We start from the raw sequence: 18,763 nt of genomic DNA on the forward strand, positions 1-18,763 counted from the left end.
TGACCCTCTTATGACAAGGGCACAGCATTTACGGAGATACTAGTTTTGTGACTAGAAGAGTCCTGGTCTGATATACAAAATACAGATGGAAGAATCACCCCTTGAGCTTCCATCAGGCCAGAGCCAGACCAAGGGTGAATGAATGTATCCACATGGGTGTATTTGAGCTAATGCATATTTTATTAAGTAGCACGGGTAATTCGTTAAGATGTTTTTGACTGCCCCTGAGCAAGCAAACACTGAAAGATCAGGAGATGTTTAAGTAGGGAATAGGAAACTCATGTGTCCTGGGTTTTATCAATATGGCTGGGTCGCCTGGGAAGTTCTCTAAGACTTCACTGTACAGGCAGGAATGGATGCATTGGGCTGTACTCAACTGTGTGACCTTGGCAAGGTCTTTCCATCAGTCTATATCCTGCTTTATCTGCCTGTCTGGAAGCAATACAAGCCTGTACTGAGGGATTGTAAGACTTAATTGATATCAGCTTTACAGATAGTAAAGTTTGAAGTGCAAGGACAAATTAAAGTTGTGCCTGAATTCAGTGTACAATTTTGTGTCTTAAAAATTATCTAGGATTTTAGATTAATCACATAAACAAATATCACCTAGTGTGTATGCTAAATTGGAATAATTTGAAGTGAATCACATTAACAAATATTGCCTTGGTGTGTATGCTAAATTGGAATAATTTGAAGTTTGCCTGGGGCTTTGCAAATCGCTCGCTTGCAAAGAACCTTTTTTGCAACCTGGCTTTATTTTTCTAGCTCTCCAAAATATCCCAATGACAACAACAACAAAAAACTTAGAATATCTTATTCCTTTATCTGGCCCTGGCCTTGGCAATAAACCTCAGGAATTTCTTTGTTATTATGGATCGCAGCCTTGCATCCCTTTTACTCCGAACTCCCCTCCCTCTTTCCCCAGAAAGAAAAGATTATCTCTAGAAACGTAAACCAAAAGTTGAAGGATCTCAGGGGGTCATCCTTCCTGTTGAGGAAGCTGCTTTTTGGCACTTCCTACTCGCACAGAAGAGAGGGAGCGTATCGGTTTCAAAGAATGCTGTGAGCAGCCGTGAGCAGTTGATATGACATATTAATGAAAACAAAGATTAATACCATGTGACACTGTTGCCTTGCAGTACAACTGGGAACTAATGAGGCTAATGAGAACCATATTTTTGTTTGAGAGATTAAAATTTAATCATGGCTGATGTCAGAAATGAATCATTGAGCGTTTCTCCCCCCAGCATGTGTAAGGTTCCCCCTCCCTGCCCTAGGCTGGCGTTTGGGTTAGCAGTGGTCCTTGAGAGGGGCCAGCCCCTTGCCACCTACTCGCCTGGCATTTGGCATGGATGGGAAGGAGGGTGATGCTTTCCTTAGTCCCTGAGACCTGTGAATGTGTGCTCTGCAGTGTGAGGTTACTTGTCTTGGTTGAGGCAGTTGAGTTAAATGCAGGTGGTGATGGGTTGTGTAGCATTAATTTTGCTTGGCCTTTTTAAAGGGACAAGTAGGATCCAAGAACCCAGTTGCCATGGGATGTCTAAGGAGGTTTGAGTGTGCTCCTGCCCACATCTACTGCAAAACCCATGCATTAGTGTGGGACAGGGAAGTCAACTGAAGAGGCAGGCAGAGATGAAGCTGATTAAGAAGCCAGGTCCAGCTTCAACATGAATTTGAGAAGATCTGCGCAAGCTGTCAGTAGAAGAGGAGCTGCCAAAAGCCTTAAGGGCTGTCAAGGGATGCTTCGGTGGGGTCTTGGGCTGCACCAGGTCTGGTCTTTGCCTGCTTCCGTGAATATGTTCTTGGAGAAGAACTGACCCGTAGCAAGTCGAACTTACCATTGAAACATGATACGAAAAACAAGAGAAGCGGCTTTGGAAAAATGGTGTGCGGGGTTTTTTTGAGCAGCTGCAGTGTGGAGATTGCAGCATTACTGCAGTGGCTATTGATTTTGTAGCAAGTAGCACCTCTGAGATTAATGGCATCTGAGTAATATGGATGCTTGTAGGAAGTTGAAAAGGTTTGAGAAGAGTGAAAACTAAAGAGGAATTTATTTTACGTTGGTGGGTTGCATGTGTTGTTTTGACTTAGTGTAATTACTGGCTTCACTTCACTTAATAATAGCACCTTTAGAGGATTTTTTTTTTTTAAATTTAAATCTGTTGCAATCATAGAATCGTAGAATGGTTTGGGTTGGAAGGGACCTTAAAGATCATCTCATTCCAACCGCCTGCCATGGGCAGGGACACCTCCCACCAGACCAGGTTGCTCAAAGGGTAGCCAGAGATCTATAAAAACTAATCCATCATATGTAGAAGAGATCACATCTCTGTCTACAGTAGAAAACAGTGTTGTGCCAAGGCTGCCCTGATGGTGTGTGCAGGGACTGTAGCGTTATGGCCATGCCACAGTGGATGCTCAGGTGGTGACTGGTACTGCTCCCATGAGCGTCCCAGTGCCCACCACGTATTCCTGCCCTGACTGCTCCATCTGTTAAATGTGCACTGTGGAATTGCCCTCAGAGTCCCGGTTCATAACCTTTTATCACGTTAATCCCAGTAACCGCTTCTGTCTAAATGTCAGGACTGTTACCTCCATCTAGCATTAAGAAAACATGGAAAAGCAGTGGTGTGTGTCTGCTGCTTCGCTTTGCAGAAAGCCTGACAAAATGACTTAACGTCGCGGAGCGTAATGCTTTGATAGCACAGCAAATGTCAGCAAAAGGCACGTAGCAAGATTCTTTCACCTCCTTCCTGCTTCCCCTGCCCCTGACTTGATTTCACGAGAAGACCATGTTCAGACATCAGCGGAGATTGGAACGGGGTGAAGCCGTCGCGCAGGGGGCTGTGTATTCTCTCCGGGCAGTTAATAACACCCCGGTGTTTCCTTTGCACAAACCATCTCTAGCTTCCAATCGCTTCTGCAAATCACGGCCGATGAGAAAATGAGAGCAAAGAAATTATCAGAAGATTATGTGGTTAGTGGCGTGGCTGTGCAGTGTCTGATGTACCACAGGGCTTTGCCAGAGACCGAGACAAATATTTTTTAATTGCTTATTATCTGGCACATCTAATTGCCAGCTGTATCCAGTATGTAGACTTGGGTATTGATTCCACAGCTGAAAGATTTAGGAAAAGAATGAATAATGTTTTTTTCATGACTTTTTTTTTTTTTTTTTTTTCTTAAACTGTAACTTGCCAAATAGCTTCATGCACCCAGCCTGGTCCAGCACACGTTCATGTTGTTTAACTCATCTAACTTCTCAAGCAGCTGTGGTTGGAAAGAATGTTAATGCAGCGATTGGTACAGCCGAAAAGCAATCAGGGGTTAGGGAATGGTCCAAGCCGTGGTGGGATCTGTGTTTACTAACTTCCCTAAGGATCTTAATCCAGAAATTTATTCTTGAGAACAGTGTTTGCTACCAGTGGTGCCGGCTCATCACTAAGCTGGGGTTACTGCATGACCAGAGGTATTTTCGGGGCTGAACCACGTTACTGGAGAAATGTTCCAGGTCTGGCGGGGAAGCAGCAGCTCTGTCCTGGAGAAGGGGAGACAAATGACTGCAAAAACAAGCAAGCTCTCTTGGGGGAAGGGTCTGGGTAGAAAGTAGGTGGGAACTTGCATTAGAATTACTCATGTCGTTCTGAAGTGTAGAAGAAATGACCACAGTTTCACTGGAACCTGTAGCCTTGCTGCAGATTTCTTCATTTAATGGGGAATCACACTCAGTCTGCAGAATGGTTGGCAGTGGGGGGCCAACCTTTGGAGAGAGATTAATTAATGCAATTAAATGATTCTTTCTTTTTTATCAAGGGGTGGAATTACTGAAATGCAGTTTTCCTGGAATTGTACCTGCCAGCGTGCTGGCAGCAGGAATACAAAACCTTTCTGCTGCTGGTCCTGAAAAAGCAGGACTGCAGCACTCTTTGTGCTCCCTCCCCATTCCTGCACCCACACCAAAACGCCGCAGTGGGACTGACCTTTTCAACGCGTTCAAGCCACTGCTGACCCCTTTATTTTTCCATCAGTGGCTGTTTCCACTTGCTGTGCACCCGCTTTTGTCCAGGTTTATTTCTGCCCAGGGAAAGGCAGTGATTTTGGCAGGTCGGGCAGCCTGGTGTGGCTCCGGCAGGGCGAAGCAGGGTGGAGGAGCTGCGGTGCTGCCGCGGTCGCCTTCTTGCTGCCGACTTCCATTCTCACCTTTCCTGCCTTGGACTCGCCGTCTGGCTTGAGGAGCAGCTCAGAGTAGGGTTCCCAAGGCTGCCGTTTCAGCATCTGGTTTTGGCACTGGAAGGATTTAACCAAAGCAAACTTCGCTTGAGTTTGGCAAATTCTGCAGTCACGTAAGCCAAGGGCACGTAATAATTTTTCGCTTTGGAAATGAGCACGGACAGAAACACTTGGCGAGTGCTGGGGCTTAGTTGGGTAATTCACATTTGGTCTCTTAACCAAGCCTGGGTCCCGGCCTTGCAAAAGGGGAAAATCAAGTGGTGGTTGGACGTCTGACCACTCGGGAGCTGCCACTTGCTTGGCATTGGGGAGAGCAGTGTGGTGGTGCCCGTCCGTGCCGCGGCTGGGCAGGACGGGGTGCGGGTGTGAGCACCCGGCATGGCTCCAGCAGGGCAGCCGTGCCCTTCCTCATACCCCACTTGGCTCCAGCTCTGCTCAGGCACCTTTGCCAGCACCATGTGCAAACTGAGGAGTAAACCTCATCCTCGAGCACTCTTTTTTTTTTTTTTTTTAATGTTATCCCTGTTCCTTCCATTTAAATGTGGATGTTGTAATTACAGAGCGCAGAATCCCAGTTTTTAGAGATCTGTGACCACAATAAAGTGAATCCAGAAACCAGACGAGTGGTTTCATTTACTACCATTCTAGCTTATTTCCTCCCCCCACCACCGCTGTGCAATACTAAAGGCTTGGCAGCAACTGAAACCAGCTGTCAAAAATGTTTCTTCCCCCCACACTTTTAAGTTAATGATGTTCTGAAATTAATGGTGCACTAGACTAATTCTGTCATCTCATTTTGATGGACTCTCAGTCTCTAGCAAGTGAGGTTTGCCAACTGGCTTCTTTGTTTTGAGGCAATGTGCTAAGGAAGTGGGTATCCAGGTGCCAGGTACTGTACACATATATACATTGAAAAGATTTTTTTTTTTTTTTTTTTTTTCCCTGAAGTGTTTACAGCTTTAATTTGGTTGGTATATTGTGGTTCACCAAACAAGCTTTCAGGCACGTAAACCAGTAACTTTTAGGAGTGCCATGTGCAAGACAGCAGTGGATGAGGTTTCCTACTTCTCGGAGCTGGGAGGTGTCAGCCAGCATCTCGTGTCTGGTTGTCACATTGTGCTGGAAGTGGCTTCGGCCCCACGCCGGGCAGAGAAGAGGCACAAGCCTCGGCGGCGGCGCAGAAAGTGGCCTGTTGTGGTGAAAAGCCAAAGGAGCCGAGTTTGATTAGTTGAGAGAAAAAGGAAAACAGAGAAAGAAGACAAAGATCTTCCAGTGTGTGAAAGCAACAGAGAGGATGGAAATGAGCTCTTCTCTGTGTTCAATGTCTCCGTGTGGATAGGGCAAGAAGCTGTTGGTTTACATGGGAAGGAAGATACAGGTTAGATATAAGGAAAAGCCTTCTAAATGTAGATATGGAGGAACACTGGGCTGGATACCTGCAGTGGGAGGTGGAGTCTCCATTGCTGTTTAGACCGGCATCTCCCGGAGCTGACTCTCACACAGTTGCTCCTGTCTTGGGGCAGGTGGATTTTCTATACTTTCTATATCTAGAATCATAGAATGGTTAGAGTTGGAAGGGACCTTAAAAATCATTGAGTTCCCACCCCCCTGCCAACACCTCTCACTAGACCAGGTTGCTCAAAGCCCTATCCAGCCCAGCTTTGAACCCCTCCAGGGATGGGGCAGCCACAGCTTCTCTGGGCAGCCTGTTCCAGTGTCTCACCACCCTCACAAAGCCCCATGGCTTTGCCCTTTTTCCTTCCCTTAATGCAACACCTGGATTTATGGCAGGCAGCTCATCCAGTTTTCCTTGTTACTGATATTTTGGAAGGAAGTTCTTCACTCCACCAGTTATGTATCCATTTGATTGCCCGCTGGGTCTGAGGCTGCTGTTATCTCCTGTGGAGATGGTCTTCTGCTTCCTCCTCTCCCTGGCTTGATACTGGAGGGCAGAATGGGGTAGTTACTAAGTCACATTTCCATCCTTCACAGGAAAGGGTTATTTCACAGTGTGAGGTCTACCTAGTTTCCATCCTGGAGAGGTGCTGCTGTGGAAACCTCATTACAGCAGATTTTGGAGCTGTATCCTGATGGAGAATAGAAAATGTGTCTCTACTACCCAAATACCTTTTCCCCCATCCCAAATTATACAGCCCAGAGAATAAGAGAGATTCAGAATGGAGATGAAAGTTGACATCTGGGTTCACTTTCCGTAGAGGATGTTCTCCATGGAGAACAGTGAGAGAAGCTGTTAACACCAGCTGCAGATTAGGGATGCAGCAGGGAATTATCCTGCCTGTGTGAATCAGTTTAGTTGGAAGGATCTTGTGGTGTTGGGCACTGATGGGCTGTGAGTGGTGGGTAGGACAGTGTTTGGTTTGGTTCTTTTTTTTTTTTCTTGGATTATAAATACAGATGCATTTTTTTAGTAAGCATCAATAGATGTAATAATATGAGTTCCTGTCTGTGTTGTAATGCTATTTATTAATAGGCTCTATTTAGAATTTTTGTCGTGTTTTGTAGACTTGTAAGACAAGTCCCTGTCCCAGACACCTCTTGTATTAAATAATCTGTGTAGCTGTGGGGTAGGTGAGTGGAGAAAGAATGTAAATTTATTGGGCAAGTCTGGCCAATCTGCTTTTCGTCCTCCTTGAGCAAACAGAAACCATCATCCCACATGCTTTGCACACAGGAAAAAAAGATGTTGTACGGAAAAGGTGGTGTTTTCTGCTGGGTTGGTTTGGGACCTCCCTGTTTGTTTGTGCAGTGATGGTTTGAAGACACAGGAAGCTCTTGCAGAGCTGAGTCTTCAAACTCATCTCAGGTCCACGCTGCCTCTGCCACAGGCACTGACGGTAGAAAGTATTTTCATCAGGAGTGATGTAGTTTAATGTAGTTTTGACTACGCTTTGCTATCAATTTTTGCTTTCCAGGAATACACTTGAGCTCGAATTAATCACCATGACAGTGTGCTGAAAACAATTTAACCCAAATATTTGATGATGTTTATGATTCCCAGCTGATACTTACAGTCTTTCTAAGTGACATGGAGCTTGCTGTAATGACAAGTCATGGCTAATGACAATGTTTCCCCAAACAGAGAACAGAAATGACATTGTGTTTTAATTTGATTTAGAAAATCCGAATGGAATATACTTTGAATTTGTAAAATTTCTGGGTTTGACTATGTGCAGATCAGAAGTTGCTCTGTTGATATTTGCCAAAAAACCCCAAACCCGCAAAATCAAATCCATATTTTTTACTTGTCATTATCTGTTGGTAATGTTTCAAGTGCCAAGGCGGGCAGTAGGAAAAAAATACCCATATTTTGAATAAACACTTCTCTTTACTCTGTATAAGCCAGGAAGAGGACCTTGAAAAGGAAAAATGGTAATTAGGTTCCAAAGTCCAACCTGAATTCTGTGGGAATCGGGTACCTGCCTGTTTGTACCTACTTTAAAAAAAAAAAAAAACCTGCAAGAAGCCCTGCTGCTTTTATGTATTTGGAGTGGCCCATTTGGTTTGGTTTCCTTGGCATTTGTATCACAGGCTTCTTCAGAGAAATAAATTCACAAGTGTTTGCCTGTCATCACATGACAAGTTATGGAGCCTAGATTGATGTAATCAGCAACAGACACACGTCAGAAAACTTAATGTGGTTCAGAAGAATACAATATTTTATTAATTCCTCATTTTGTGTGTGTCTGTGTGTGTGTGTTTTAAATGAGCCTCAGGGGGTTCTTAACTTCTGCCAAGAAATAAGAATAATTCGTACAAGTTTATGTTTAACTGCACCACAACTGTGGTGGAGAATAGCAAAGTTAGGTTGCCCTTAATGACAGATATCTTTATAAAGAGCCACTTTTATTAAGAAAGTTAAAACTTGTTCTGCATTTTAAAGTTATTGCTCTCTCTACGTCAGTAGCCCTGTATGAAATTGTTGTGAAATATGTAGTAAAATATTTAGATTGATGAATTGTATAAATATTCGAACTACATGTGTACGAGTGTAAAATTTGCACACCTATTCAAGATGTTTTCAGTGAGAGCAAATCTTTCTGAAAATCTTTAAAGGCCTGGGGTATTTTTTTTGTTCTGGGGTTCTGTTTTTTATTTTTTAGATTATTGTTGGTTAATGTAATGCAGTATGCTGCAGATACAAATAATAAAGCCCTGATGTGAGATTGAAGCCATAATGGGACTAAACACAAGCTGTCTGCTGAAGAACAGCATCTTAAAACTTATTAAACACCAGGTTTTACTTTTGATCAGAACTGGTAATCTTACAGAAAATCAGTATGTTATAGTTAAGGCTGAAGGTAATTTCAGTAAGACCAGTTTAAAAGCAAGTTAAAGGATGCACCAGATTGTGGCAGAAATTCACGTGAAAACGGCACAGTAAGTGTGTGTCCTTTTCCTGAGGCACTGAGGGTTGAGGAGCACCTCCTACAGAGCGCTCAGCAAGCAGATGGCATCACGCTAGACTTCCCTGTGGTTGAGGGGCACCTCCTACAGAGCGCTCAGCGAGCAGATGGCATCACGCTAGACTTCCCTGTGTTCAAAATGGAAGAAAACAAAACCCAATGAACGGTTCACCAGCGAGAAGTAACTTCTTGCTTTTCAGCAGTGTAGGGCCTTGCCAGCGCAGAAGTGTGCATTAAGCTTCATGTTTTTAACAACTTCAGTTGTTACCTTCTGCCTGGGAGGTGTTTAGCACGCTCTGGAAACCATCAGTGAAAGATCTTGTGGTAGAAGCTGGTTAAGCTGCACTGTCAATAGATTGCTCTCTCAGAGGAGTTTCTCAAGTCAGAGGAAGGGTGAGGAGCAGCCTTTCGTGAAGCTCAGTGTTGGCTGTGATTTGGGACTGTGCTGTCTCTTCTGGCTATGCTGCTTTAGCATCTTTACTGAAAGAAAGGTAACCAGTTACTTGGAGTGCTAAATAACAGCTTAATTTGCCCAGAAATGACTGATTTTGCTCTTCTTGCATTTCCAGGTAACAGAAATTTATCATTTAGTGCCTTTTGAGTTGCATGTTATGTGGTTCAGTCATGTTTTTATACTCCTTGACAGAATCAAAATGTGTGAAGTTTGAAATAAAACTAGTGAGAGACATAGGTTCCTACAATTGATCAACGAAGATTTTAATTATTTTGCTTTTTCTTCATTTTGTTTTGCAGGTATTCCTTTGGTAAGTGAATAAAAATGAGAAAAAATCTGCAGTAATAATTTATTGATGCATTTGTGGGTATGTAGCTTTTACATTACTCTAGCTTGCTTTCTCTGTCTTTCTCTGTCAAATCTTTAAGGTTTGATTGTCTCAGTTTTCTGCCTTTCACTTAATTTTTTTCTTCCCGTATGCCTTTAAGGAAAGGAAAACTAGTGAAAATTCTGTACTTTGAGATTGAAAGAGGCCTGGTGGAAGGGTTGTGTAAGTACCAACAGCATCATTAGGAGGGGGACATTGAAGACAAATAGTTAAATGAGCCTGAGGGAACCAAGCGAAGCGAGGTCTGAAGGACATCCCCTGGGAGGGAACCCAAATTTGGGTTGCCCAAAATTCCACTTCCCTTCCAGTGGGGATTTGTATCAAGTCAAGAACCTCTTACTCATATCATTTGCTTTCCCACAAGTGTGAGGGGCAGATATTATTCCCTTAGAGGCCTGGAAAGTTGATTCGTGCTTTGCACAGGTTGGGGTTTTTCTTAAGCCTTAAGTGCTCCAACACACAGCCAGAGTCGAAATGGAAAGTTAGAAATCCTGGTAGAAAATATCCCTCTCTGTGGAAATATTATGAAAACTGCTAGTGTACTTCTGACTTTCTGGGCAGTACTACCATGGCGTAATGTCTTAAAACAGGCTATTTGGTTGTGTCTTCTCATCCCTTCATCCAGGTACTTGTCTGATTTTCTGGGAAGTGCTACCATGGCGTAATGTCTTAAAACAGCCTATTTGGTCGTGTCTTCTCATCCCTTCATCCAGGTACTTGTGCTGTTGGATGGGTGGAAAAGGATGCAGTGTCCTTGTGTGGCTGAAAAGGGGATTAGTATTCCCAAGTTGTCACTGGCCAGTCACAAAGGGAAATTTGGCTTTGCTAATACAAGGCACAAGAACAGCTGAAGTCCATTTGTGTCTGTGTGTTACGGAGGCTTGCAAAAGTAACGACTGAGGATGCCTCCCCTTCTCCTTCAAGGAATTGCATCCGTCTCCTTGTTACTGATTGATCATTTAAACAGTTGTAGGTGGATGTGTTGCTTTAGTGCATGTGGGATTGAGATGGAGCTTCACCAAGTGGAGAGGCAGAAGAGTATGGAGAATTGTTTCTACTCCTGTGTGTTTTAGATAATACTTCCAAATCAGATGTGGATTTTTTAACCATCTGGACTTTACAATATGAATCCACGCTTTTGTTGGGTTAGTGAGGACACCCATCTTAGTAACTGAAGTTACTTATCTTCTGTGTATGTTTTCCACTCTTGCTGATGGTTGTAGAAAAACTGCTTTTTGCAAGTGGTGTTTTATCTTTCTTTGGCGTTTCTTTATGTCCCCACTGGATAGTCACCCTATGAGGATTACTGAAGTCCTTTGTACGCAGTAGGGTCTCTCCCTTCCTTCTGAATAAGATGAAGGAGATGTAAATCTTGAGTTACTTTTGTTAGAATACAGGAAAACCACAATATTTTTGTTATAATATAGCTGAAACAACAACATTGTCATCCATTGCTGTAGAAGTACATTAAATATTGCTGAGCTCTGGAAGCCTTATTCTTTGGTAGCATCTACTTCAAAGCAAGATCTTAAAAACAAAAATTCCTGGAGAGATCTTTGTAAATGCTGACTGTTTCCTATTCCCCTCCAGGAAGTGTGCTTTTTTTGATACATCTTAGGATGGATTTTGGTAGCCTCTATTAAAACTGCAGGCTGTCCCTATGAATTTTAAAGAACTCCAGAGTCTGGAAATAACAACAAGCTGTTAGGCCAAATGGGATCAACTGGTATTGCCACAGGTTTTGCTCTTTGCTCTTACTCCTGTCAGGTAACAGTTATTAAAAACACTCCTCACTTTGGGGAATGAACCGTGAAACAGCCGTGCAAGAGCTTTCACAGCGCCAAGTGTTGGACTATTTATCTTTGAAAGGTGAAGAGGTGCTGGGCAATGCAAATCCTGGAGCGGGCGCCGGCCTGAGGGTCAGCGCTGCTCTGAAATTAGCCGAGCTGTAATAACTCCTCAGCTTTATTTATTGTTATTCAGGTATAAATTTGGCTCTAGATGTAGCGTGGCGTGTTTCAGTGAGCATGGAGCGGTTTGACATTGGGTCCCTCCCTGTGGACAGGCACAGCTCAGGTGCGTGAGGTTCCCTGCCAGCAGACAGGAGCACAGGATGTCCCCTTTTTCTCCCCGTTTCTGGCAGTGCGGTGCTCTGAGTGTGGACTCTGCTCTGCTGGGACTGTTCAATGGCCAGAGGATGCTGGATTGCTTTGGTCCTTGCTAGCAGAGTTGAGGCTGCTGGGAGTCTTGGGGATGGATGGATGGATGGATGGATGGATGTACTGCCTGTCCTCGGTGGAATGCACCTGCAGGGCCAGCAGCCAGGCTGCTCCTGGAGACCTGGCTTTTGTGGCAACTTCATCCTCAGCCTAAATCTCCTCCTTGAGCTTTGCTGTACCAAGACCTTTCCTCCATAGCTCCTTCAAGCTCCTGTCTAGGTGCCTTGGTGACCTGTGTGTGCCACCACGAGCCACCTGGCCTCACTCAGCACACTTGGTCCTGGCTCAGCTCCAGAAGTGACAGATCTCCCTTTCTGTGAAGGTTGCAGCTGTGGTGCTGGGACTAAAAGGAACCAGCAAGGTCAATTTGTTATTTTATTCTTTAAAATTAAGGATGTCTTTTCTCTTGGCTTAGAATGAGACCAAAGCTGCTTCAGCAGATTTGTGGTGTTGACAGCTTTGCTGTTTCTGACTCTTTCTGAGCAAGGATGCGCTCTCCAAGAGCAGTAGTTTCTGATGATGCTTCAGTCTGACATACCCCCAAGGACATCTTTTTTTTCCCCAGTGAAAGCTGATTTAATATAGTGATTTATTATCTCTGTTCTAACAGAGGCTTTGAAAAAGATGATGCTTTCTTACAGGCTTTCTCATCCTCTTTCTTCTGTTCTGCCTTATTGTGTTAAGGAGTCCCAGATATTCAGAAGATGGTTTGATGGCCCTAAGTCTGTCCTGAGATACCAGTGGGGAGCTAAGCAGAGCTGCAGAAAAGCTGCAAAGGCCACGTGAGTTGTAATGGACAGCCGTGTCTCTCTGTAAAGTAAAAATCCAGGTGTGGTGTGGAAAATGATGTAACTGTTTGGGGAGATTCTGACTCCACATCGTCACCTCCATGGCTGTCGGATACCTCTCGGAGCTGCAATCTGGATTCCCAGCGAGGAACACACAGAACAGACCAAAATGCATCTGTTTACCTTTTGGCTATCAATGGGATCATTAAACAGAAAGGATTGAGAAGCAGCTGATCTTATTTGACTCTTGATGCACAAAAGTGTCCTATTTGGAGCCAAAGCAAATGTTTCCTTGGGGATTGTTCCAGAGAGCCTCGCTTCTGCACTCTTTGCAGGCCAACTGTATGGCTGGAATTAGAAGCATATTTTAAAAATAAGACCTTTTTTTTTTCTCTTAACAGTAAACTTTCTTGTTAATTTTGGTATGGAGAGAAGACAATCACTGAAGGTTGAATTAAAGTCCTAGCTTTTTTTTCCATTATCTGTAAACATGGAATAAGCAAATAATTTACTTCATACCCATGCCTGCGCCCTGATTTTATATTGCATCTATTATCTCAGAATTTAAGATGAAGTGTGTTTTGATTAGAAGTAGAATAAAAAGTTGAGAGCCGAGTGTATGTAATTCTCCATTACTTGTTAAATCCTCACTCTTTACTTCAACGCAAATTGTTCCAAGGAGGATTTTCTTTTAAAAGGTCTTCAGGGATCTTGAATTTTAGATGTGCATTGACATAAAATTAAATGTTAGAGTGCACAGCTGGGGTTCTGGCTCTTGCTATACAAGGTTGAGATGTTTCTCCTTTGTGAGCGCATGTTTCCACAGAAGGGGTGAAGTTTTCCTGTTGGTGGCACCACACGAGTGAGCGGCGCTGCAGTCATGGGAGAAAATGAGAGTGAGTTGAAATGATTGAGGTCAAACTTCGCTAAGTGCAGGTCCAGAGCTTAGTTTAAGAGTGTACCGAGATGGGGATGTGCCTGGGATGAGCTGTGCCCAGAGCTCACCCCTTGATTCCTGCAGTCCCATCTGCCTGGTGGGTGTGAGGGTGCCCAAGGGTAAGAGGATTTGCTGGCAGAGGTGTGGTTTCTTGCATGGCAGCACTTAAGGATCCTGCTGCACCCGGTGGCACTTGTTACCCCGGTACAGACGGCATGTGGGAGAGACACTGGCAGCAGGACGTGGAGGACGGGTTGGTCTGTGTTATTCCTGGACAACTTTATTCTCTTCACAGCAGGAGACCGTGGAGCTGCGGCGCGAGCGTCCCAGCGAGCCCCTGGGAATCGCTGCGGGGTTGAACACCCAGATGGCCATAGGCTGCTATTTATTCATCCTCCCCCCATGCCGAGATGGGAGGGACGGGGTTGCTTACCCACTGTTCCTGTTCCTGGCTAATATTGTGATCTGCTGTTCCTATTTCTCGTGTAAGAGTGGGAAACTTTTCTCTCTGTCTTATTAAATCTATTTTTCAAGCTGTCACTTAACCAGGTCTAGTGACAGAGTCGGATGTTTATGTGGCCCTGGACACTTGAACTCTGGTGTTTTCAATCACAACAGCACCTTTTGCCAGCCGTTGTGAATTAAATACTCCTCGTGACCTTTTACCCTCGCCGCTCTTAAATTCATGCTTTAAAAACAGCTTAATGAGGGGTTTACTGGCCCAATTGGAAGTTTTTATTAAAACCTATTAGTGTGCTAGAGTAGCCTGCCTGAAGGAAACGATTAGCCCAAAGCAACTAAACTCGGAGCTGGCCCCTAGCCACACCAGGTTTTCACTAAACTGTTTCCAGACCCACGTTAACCCTAACACTGCAGCTTGCATGGTATTCATATCCTCTGCTTTAATTTATAGCTTGTCTGATTCTCTCCCCAGCCTTTCTCAATGTTCACGAAAGCATTTTGTTTTAATGTAATTAGAACTGTGTTAAAGGGCAACGTGCCTTCATTCAGGCCTGACTCGTTTGAGAACCTCAATTAAGTGGAAGTGTTCCCCCGAAGTCCTCTGTTGATGCTGCCCAGGGAAGGAGCTGCCCTACAGCCGGTGTGGAGCCTCCTTGGACAAAGCCATGGTGCTCCCAAGGCCCCACTTAAGCTTCCTGTGAGGAGCATCCCAGCATCAGCTGGGTGATGCAGCTGCATTGGTGGAGCACCCTGGGGTTTGAAATGAAGCTGTGTTATCCGGAGGACACAGACTTCGGGATAGCACCCTGGAGCTGGAGGGTGGAAATCCCAGCTGGCTTCTGTTGCTAACTTCCCATTAGATCTTGGCTTGTTTGCTCTAAGTCCCTAGTTTATATTCAGAACGGATCCAGTGGTTCTTACCCATCTTAAAAATAAACTTTACAATGCTACCGAAGCCCTGCAGCCACTATCTTTGTGGTCTTGTGCTTCTGTCTCCGTGGAGGTGAGAAAAGCAGTCCAGAGGTCTGATGTGGTAAGAAAATTGCTGTAGGAAGTCCCATGCCCAAAAAGCACTGGGCAGCTATCAACTTTGCATGTATTCCCTCCCCATCCATGCGCTTGGCTGCTTGTCCAGGCAGCCTACAATGTATCCTGAAACCACAAAGTCTTTGGAGAAGGGATTTCCAGTTCCTTTTATATATATATATATATATATAAAAGTACATTTGGCACAGTAGCTTGCCTGTTTGTAGATGTCTGCAACTACTGAACTGAAGGCCTGAAATAATACAGAACTACTAAGCTGTATTTAATGTTTTGCTGGAGGTTTTCTTTGTTGTCTGGCTGCTGTCCACGTGTTAATGGTACATCCCCAAAGTAATGGTGCATCACCCAGGGAGTCACTGATGTAGGTACCAAAGGCACTTGTCGGGCTCTATGTTTTGCATTACTCACCTGTAATCAGGGAAGGCAAGTTGAAGAGTGAAGCATAGACTCTCCCTAAGACCTTGTTTTAGCCTGCAAAGAAGTCACATTCCCCTATAATAAGGTTACAGGTAGTAAATATCAAAATTAATAGAAAAAACACCAGGGAGTTGCCCATGTACCAACGAGGCTGCTGTTGAAGTGACAAAGGTTTTGGTTCTGGGATGCGTTTTGAGCATCATAAAGTGATTTTCCATAAAAGAAGCACAAACCAAAAAGCAACTGGTCCCTCTCTGCACCATGCGTTTCCTGAGTGTCACCTCCTGTCTTTATTTTTTACTGGCATATGGATGCACCAACCTTGGGAGGTACCTTTTAAAAAGAATGTTTAAGGAAAAATCTGCCATTAAAGTTATTACTGTAAAGTAGTGCCTTTGATTGCGGCAATTATGCAAATGATTTTAAGGGATAAAATACTTCTTAACAAGGACTGATGTAAATGATGGTGCTGGAATGAGTGCATAACTTCTTCAAACAAGATCTTTCCATGCAAGTAATTTTCTTTCAGCTGTTTGCCGTGTTGCCTGGATGTCGACCTGTGTAACCGATGACCGGCCTGCGGATGTGATTTTATTTTCTCTTAATACAGGAATGTAAGTGGGTGGAATGGGAACGCTGGTCTTGCAGAAACTGGGAAACCCTTTCCCTAAGCAAATTGTTTCTCCGCAGCTCTTGTGACTGACTTTTGTCCTAGCCTTAATAAAAAGGAAACAAACAAAAAATGCTTTTTGCAGGCAGAGATTTTCCTCAGAAAAAGGCAAGTTGGACTAGTGACTAGCAAGATTGGACCTCTTCTTGATTAAAGCTCTTGCCTTAATGCATTGTCAAAGTTAAGTTAAATGGAATTTCCTCGGTATTAGTTTTAAATTAGAGAAGTTGGATCTTTATCTTCCATAGTTTGGAAAAACGTTGACCATAATTCGAAGGCGAGCATGATAGGGCTGAGGGACTTATCTCCTACTTCAGTCTGCAATGCTTAAACTAAGCTTTTAGCTCTTGGTGGAGCAGAAATGCAGTGCTGCACAGGGCATGGCATCAGTTAGGAGAAGGTTTAATGTTTCAGTTTGGATTATTCCCCAAAAGTGCCTATGGACAGTCAGTGCCTTGAGTTTGGACTAGGTCAAGGGTGTTCTCCCCATATTATGGGTTCATTGTCATTGGGCCTCCTGCAGCTGGCATATAAAGGCATAAAAGCCAAAAGCCTTTATAAAGTCATTACAGTGAGTAGTCTTGGACATGGAGCAGTCTCACAGTGTGCCCACACGTGACACGAGCACCGTTTGTGCTCAGCGAGGTGGCTGAATTGCTGCATCCCTTTGAAACTTCAGCACTAAAGGTATGGTGGAAGTGCAAAGTGTGTGTGTGTGTGTGTTCATTAGTCATGGGTCTGGTAAAGCTGCAGGAATTAAAGATGTAACAGCAAAAAACCGAAGTCTTGAAGGCCTGGTAGTACAGATACCATGTCTTGGGATGCAGCAGCCTCTGTCTCTGCCAGGACCATTGATCAGTGGGTGCTGGGCTCCCCCCCACCCCAGCCCCCCATCTCCAGCCAGTGCTTGGATGCTATCAGGCACATCGAGCTGTAGTGCCCAGTTTGGCTGGAGCAGGTGTAGTTCATTTGCAATTATAATCAGAGCTTCTGTTTTTTTGCAAATCTGTGTGCAAATAGCAAGGGTATTGTATTCAAAGCTTCATAACCTCCATGTTTTCTCCTGAAATGCATTCTTCCCTTTTGGCTGCCTTTCCTCCTTTATAAAGAAAGGATTTCATGTGCTTAGGGCGATGGTGTTAATATCTGCTTAGGTTTTTATCCTTTTATCAAAAGTCTAACGAAAGAAAGTTTGTATATGTGGGTATTTATCTAAAGTCTGGGCATCTTTGTACTATGAGGAAAACAATGCAGTTTGATTAACTTCAATTGGTGTAAGTATGTAAGAGTGCACCTATTCACAGAGATACCTGAACAGTCTGGGACTGGCTCTGAGTTTGCTCGTGTGCGTTATAAAGCCAGTGCTTGTTCTCCTTATCTTGTATTAGCCTCTCCGTTATCTGCTATCCTGAGCTTATACTGGATTTGTGTTAAGCCTTTCCGTTAAACTTGGGACTTTGTGTCGTATTCCCAGTTGCGGCTTCCTGTGCAAAAGCAAAAACAAGACTAGGGTTAATAAAAGTGCCAGCATATTCTTTAAAAAAACTAAAATCTTTATAAGTAGCCTTTTCATAGAGAGGTGCATCTGAACAAAGGCACTCGCTCTGATCACGCTCAGATTTTTGAGGAGGGTTTGATTTATGTCCAAACATCCCAGCTTGGACTGATTGCTGCTTGTTTTCTTGCATTTCTTTTGTCAAAGGATCCTAAAAGCTTGTTCCAAACTCGCTATAGTCAAGGGAAACGCTGCCCACTGCCGAAAAGTTGCCACGGCTTGGGGAGAGGTTTAGCAGTGTCTAATAATGCACGGGGATGGTGCACAGCGTGAGACTGGGTAACCTGAACACAATTCCCACTTGTTTGGGGGGGTTTAGGAGGTCGGATGTGATTAGCCAGTTGGAGCGTGGCTGGGAGAGGATGATTAATTCCCCCAGTCCTTCAGCAAAGCCTGTGGGAATTTTAACGACCCCCAGCGATAAGACCCTCGGTTTTGTGCATCGCTCAGAGAAGCGGAGCTCCACCTGCCCAGCCCTGCTGTGACACTGGTGGTGCTGGGATCTGGGGACCAGTTCGGTGGTGACTGGGGACAGGGAGGTGCGGCACGGGCAAAAATGCCATCTGTGGAGCTGCCATCCGTGTCCTACAGCACAGACGGGCTTCCAAAAGGTAACCAGGCAGGTATGACCGCTTCAACCTTGCTCACGCTGGGGGTTAGCAAGAGGTTGCAGCAGTTGTACTGACTGTTGGGAGTTGTTGCTTCTCCCTCTTTTGGTTCTTCCTATTTAGTTGTGCAAAAGAATCAATTTTCCTGCTGCATAACTGGACCAAAGTCTTTCAGCAAGGCTGGGCTCGTATTATAGCCACAGAATTCTTCCTGTAAGTACTGTGCTGTGCAGTTATTTTTTTTTCTCTTTTGTTCTATTTTCAAAAACAAAACTCGGGCAACTGTTTGAAATAGGGTTTTGTTAAGTATTTAGGCAATTGCAGAGGACATCAGCTTTATTTCATGTCCTCACCTCATTTATGGGTTACTTCTGGTCTTTCTGCTTCTGAACAGTACCTTCTTTCTGGCCATAGTTGCTCACCGATGTGTTACCGTGATTGAAGGATCTTGAGCGTGGTGCTGAGCAAGAATAATGGCACTTTTGTTGTCCCCAGGTGTCATAAATGCCAAGAGTCAGCCCAGACATAGTCCATCTACTTGGTTTGAACTTGTGGAAAGCAGTC

At 44.2% G+C, this 18,763-nt stretch overlaps 1 protein-coding gene across 1 annotated transcript in view; it reads left to right on the forward strand.

The window, feature by feature from the left end:
• The window catches only part of LOC106884646 (lipase maturation factor 1-like), a 96,553-nt gene that overhangs the window by 27,703 nt on the left and 50,087 nt on the right, over positions 1-18,763 (forward strand). Inside the window, exon 5 of the mRNA XM_014936168.1 lies at positions 9,408-9,418. Coding sequence (XP_014791654.1) covers positions 9,408-9,418 — 11 coding nt within the window. The remainder of the gene's footprint in view (positions 1-9,407; positions 9,419-18,763) is intronic.

Source organism: Calidris pugnax, unplaced genomic scaffold, assembly GCF_001431845.1.
Source record: "Calidris pugnax isolate Ruff unplaced genomic scaffold, ASM143184v1 scaffold17, whole genome shotgun sequence".
In the NCBI taxonomy this organism is placed as follows: Eukaryota; Metazoa; Chordata; class Aves; order Charadriiformes; family Scolopacidae; genus Calidris; species Calidris pugnax.